At 33.5% G+C, this 4,819-nt stretch overlaps 1 protein-coding gene across 1 annotated transcript; it reads left to right on the forward strand.

The window, feature by feature from the left end:
- The first annotated feature begins 2,616 nt into the window (after window positions 1-2,616).
- LOC111903235 (sorbitol dehydrogenase) lies at window positions 2,617-4,525 on the forward strand. The gene is made up of 6 exons (XM_023899010.3): window positions 2,617-2,906; window positions 3,007-3,074; window positions 3,274-3,510; window positions 3,581-3,871; window positions 3,951-4,138; window positions 4,214-4,525. Exons 1-6 carry the CDS (start codon window positions 2,795-2,797, stop codon window positions 4,404-4,406), a joined length of 1,089 nt encoding a protein of 362 aa, XP_023754778.1. The 5' UTR covers window positions 2,617-2,794; the 3' UTR covers window positions 4,407-4,525.
- The last annotated feature ends 294 nt before the right edge of the window (window positions 4,526-4,819 follow it).

A 4,819-nucleotide genomic window follows, 5' to 3' on the forward strand; every position in this document is an offset into this window, starting at 1 on the left:
AGGTTTATACCTTTAAAATGACTACTTGCACATCTCCATATAATGTTTCTACGATTTATGGTGATTTTTACAAAACAACCTATCATTTCAAGACCGTTCTAAAAAAAAACCTATCATTTCAAGAACAAATCCGGACCAGTCTGTGAATATGGACATTTTAGCACAAGTTAAAGACTTCTAAAAATCATGAATAAACTAGACATATTTTAGGAACTCTCAGAATTTACGGATTCAGTTTTCGACTTCGTATGATTTTTCTAAAACAGCGCAGAAATGTTAAAAACTAGTTATCAGCTTATAACTTTCATAACACTTTGTATTATGTTGAGCAAAGTGTATAACAATAAGTTCTAAATAGTGAATGTGTTTCCTTGTTCGTTTATCATCATAAACTGAAATTTAGTCATTCATGATAAGATTCTTCATTCATTTAGAACATATATATTAAGCTATAATAAGCATAGTTTATGGATTCATAGCACTAATGTATTTTCATAAAAGAGTTCTTTTACATTACAAACGTTTTGGATAAACTATAATAGGTATAGTTTATGTATTATTTACTTTTCAAACTTATTTATCAAAGGTTTTTAGTTTAGTTCACGTAAATCTGTTAATGAATAAATTTGTGAGTCATTCGCTTCGGGTTACTTCCAAAGTAACAAAGTCAAAAATTCCTGTAAATTGTAACCAGAGTCTCTTGTAGGGAGAACTTGATAGTTGTGTATAGATCTATATTGGGTTTGACAAACCCACACTTGAGCTGCTTGCAACAGCTAGACCAACAGGTCTGGGGTGACAAGTGTTATTTAACGGCGACGCCTGAAGAACGTCGTATTACGAGGCCGTCCATGTCAAGTATGGTTATAATAGCTCAGATGTGGTATTAACAAATCATAAGATTTACGGGTTCTACTTTTAAATTAGCAAGTTATGTCAATTTAACTCACAGGAATTACTTTAAGTATGGAAAAATACTTGTACGCTTTCATATCAAAAAGGGTTTTATGCCGATTTAAAATTACTTTTATATCTTTAAGTATGGAAAAATACTCGTTCATTTTCTGTTCTGGGATTTAGGACTATATAACTTTTATAAGGAAAATATTGAATTTTCTTTGGAACATATTCTGTTAATATTACATCTCGTCTAGAATTATTAGACTTCAACGGTTCATTTAACTCAATTTATATATAACTTATATACGCTGAGTGATCATAGAAGCAACCTATGGGTCCTTCTAGAGTTCATTATCGCATAACATAAAAACATTCATTTCGCACTTGATAAAGAAAATATTGGATTTTCTGGAAACATACTTGTCGTTTTTACAAAGAAAACAGTTTCATTCTTAAACAAAACTCTTATGAACTCACCAACTTAATTATTGACACTTTTTCAAAACTACTTGTATTCTCAAGAAATCAGTGAAACAGGAAAACCAACAGCATTTTGAGGATGGGACGTTAAATCGTCAAACAGTTCATTTTGTCATCATAATGTAATTGATTTGAAACATGTAAACATATACTTTGGTGTAATTTTTTCAATTATATTTATGATGGTTGTATACACTTTGAGCACTATTATACACGTTGTTGTGATACTATACATAAAGTCTTCCACCCCCGGACGTTTCCGCCATCCTTGGTTTGGGGGTGTGTTATTAGATACAAAAAGACAATCATTCATATTATGTGTTATTGGATACAAAAAAGACAATCATTCATATACATTTAATGTGGTTAAGTCAAAAACAATAAATTAAAAAAGCCAAAAAAAAGTTCAAAAAAATATATTATAATATATCATAGAGTCAAGAAGAACTAAAAACTTAACTTACCTAGAAGTCTCGATTATAAAGTCAAATAAAATTTCGAATATGACTATTAAGTCAAAACAATCTTTGATTAGGATGAACGGTGTGAGAAACTTTCGATTACGATTATGATTGTGAAGATTAAACTAATTGTTAATAATGTTTACAAATTGTAGAATTAGTCGATTAGGAATTACAACATTACTCAATAATCTAACTCAATGCATGATTGGAAGATTGTGTGTGTCTGCGTGATCTGTGATGGTTTGATTGCTCGTTCGTCTCCTGATATGTGAGGATTATATTTTCAATATTTTAATGAATCTTAAATAAGTTTGACAATATTATTTTATATATAATCTCTAATTTTTATATATTAAAATATAAAGTTACAGTTCGGTTAACCTATAAAACCATAACCGAATTGTTAGTTATCGATTAACAAAAATTAGAAATCGAACCAACGGTTTATAAAATGATTCGGTTACGTTGATTAATTTGATTTTGATTTGATTTTTCGAGTATGTCCTGTCACCTAGGGACTTTTATATCAACTGTAGGGACCACTTCTAAAATTTACTCTTTGTTCTCCCTACAATTGTGTCGCATCCGAGAGTAGTGAGAGAGAAGGCGTGCATCGAAGTTCATTTGAATAATAATGATGATGACGGTGACATTGGATAAAATAGTACAATATGTGAATTTGTGATAATACACGTGTACATCCAGTCCGATCGACCATACCTCTGTACCAATCCTTTTTCATAAAATATTAAAATAGTAGTATGTGACTAGTCTTCACCTTTATCTTTCGATTCCAATTTTCAGTTTTACAATCCTTTTCTTATCCAAATTCATAATTTTCGTATCACAAATTAATGAAAATTGCAGAAAAATAGACAATTATATATCATAACAACAAGTAGCGATATCAGTCCTCATCGATCATTGTAAAGTTGTAGAGAGATTGAGAGATGGGTAAGGGAGGAAAGAGTGATGGCTCAAATGTTGAAGAAGAAAACATGGCTGCTTGGCTTGTTTCCATCAACACCCTCAAGATCCAGCCCTTTAAGCTTCCACCTCTTGGTATCCTTTCTATCTACATCTTCCACTTCTTAATTTCAAGTTTCTACAAGTAAATCGAGATTAATTTCAATAGTTGATCAACTTGATTGAATTGATTCAGGGCCTTATGATGTTAGAGTAAGAATGAAAGCTGTGGGTATCTGCGGTAGTGATGTTCACTATCTCAAGGTCCGTCATCATCCCCCTCACCCCTTTTAGGGTTTCATCTGATTCTGGATATGTGATTTCGCCAAATTGAATAATCAGAATCCTCTTTTGAATTATGGATGCTTCTTAATTATTATTGCTATTTGCTTGATACAATATATAAAGTAACAATCGATGTAATTGATTCCGGATACAAATTTTACTGTGAAAACATACGCAGACATTAAGATGTGCAGATTTTGTGGTGAAAGAACCGATGGTTATCGGACATGAATGTGCTGGTGTGATTGAAGAAATTGGGAGCAGCGTGAAGGATCTTGTCCCTGGTGATCGTGTAGCTCTTGAGCCTGGAATTAGCTGCTGGAGATGCACACAATGCAAAGAAGGCCGATACAATCTTTGCCCGGATATGAAATTTTTCGCCACTCCTCCCGTCCACGGATCTCTTGCCAATCAGGTAAAATTTTATACTTTTACATCATCATCGTCCCCAATAAGATGTTGAAACCCTAATTTTGAATCAACAGGTGGTGCATCCAGCGGATTTATGTTTCAAACTGCCGGAAAATGTGAGTTTGGAAGAAGGGGCGATGTGTGAACCGTTGAGTGTCGGAGTCCATGCTTGTCGTCGTGCTAATATAGGCCCTGAAACGAATGTTTTAGTCATGGGGGCGGGGCCCATCGGCCTCGTCACCATGCTTGCTGCTCGAGCTTTTGGAGCTCCGAGAATCGTTATTGTTGATGTTGATGACAGCCGGTTGTCAGTCGCAAAAGAGCTTGGAGCAGATGAAATCATCAAAGTCTCGATTAATATTCAGGTTTTGTTTTGTCGATCCCTAAACCCTAAATTTTTAAATGCAAATCGATCGGCTGAAATTATTTGTTTAATGAACTTAGGATGTGGAAGGAGAAGTGGAATCGATACAGAAAGCCATGGGAGGTGGAGTGGATGTGAGCTTTGATTGCGCAGGTTTCAACAAGACAATGACAACGGCTCTCACCGCCACACGTGCCGGCGGCAAAGTGTGTCTGGTGGGGATGGGCCACCATGAGATGACTGTTCCGCTTACTCCGGCAGCCGCCAGGTGAGTTTCCTTTTTGAACTATGTTTATAGAATTTGATTTGGTTGCCGGAAAACTGAATGGTGGTGGTTGATCAGGGAGGTTGATGTGGTGGGGATCTTTCGGTACAAGAACACGTGGCCATTGTGTTTGGAGTTTTTGAGAAGTGGGAAGATTGATGTGAAGCCATTGATAACTCATAGATTTGGTTTCTCTCAGAAGGAAGTGGAAGAAGCTTTTGAGACGAGTGCACGTGGCGGCAACGCCATTAAGGTTATGTTTAACCTTTGAAGAAGAACTCAAGAACAAAAATAAGTGAAATATTTTGCTTTTAAATATTTTGTTGTAATTTTCATGTTTCTCAAAATGTATATCGTCTATATCAAAGTAATTTTTAGTATTTTCATCAAGTTTTTTTTGTACTAACATCTTCTTCTCTAATAGTTACTTTATCTATGAAATGAATCTCACAATAATAGTTACTTTAACTTTGTTAGATCGAGATATTTAGCCGGAGGATTTCATATATGTATTCTTAATCATGATATTATATTTGTCCGATTTAATTTCTAAATATCATATTTAATTTTAATAAAATTTTAAAATATCATATATGTCTTTCTTAAACATCAAATTATTATATATATATATATATATATATATATATATATATATATATATATATATCATTCTTAAATATCAAA

This window comes from Lactuca sativa, chromosome 2 (genome assembly GCF_002870075.4).
Source record: "Lactuca sativa cultivar Salinas chromosome 2, Lsat_Salinas_v11, whole genome shotgun sequence".
Classification (NCBI taxonomy): Eukaryota; Viridiplantae; Streptophyta; class Magnoliopsida; order Asterales; family Asteraceae; genus Lactuca; species Lactuca sativa.

Bases quoted from the DNA above. Each gene is read 5' to 3' on its own strand.
- LOC111903235 (XM_023899010.3), top strand. From the start codon at position 2,795: ATGGGTAAGGGAGGAAAGAGTGATGGCTCAAATGTTGAAGAAGAAAAC. The intron at 3,511-3,580 runs GTAAAATTTTAT...TTGAATCAACAG, and splicing joins ACGGATCTCTTGCCAATCAG to GTGGTGCATCCAGCGGATTT. The intron at 4,139-4,213 runs GTGAGTTTCCTT...GTGGTTGATCAG, and splicing joins CTTACTCCGGCAGCCGCCAG to GGAGGTTGATGTGGTGGGGA.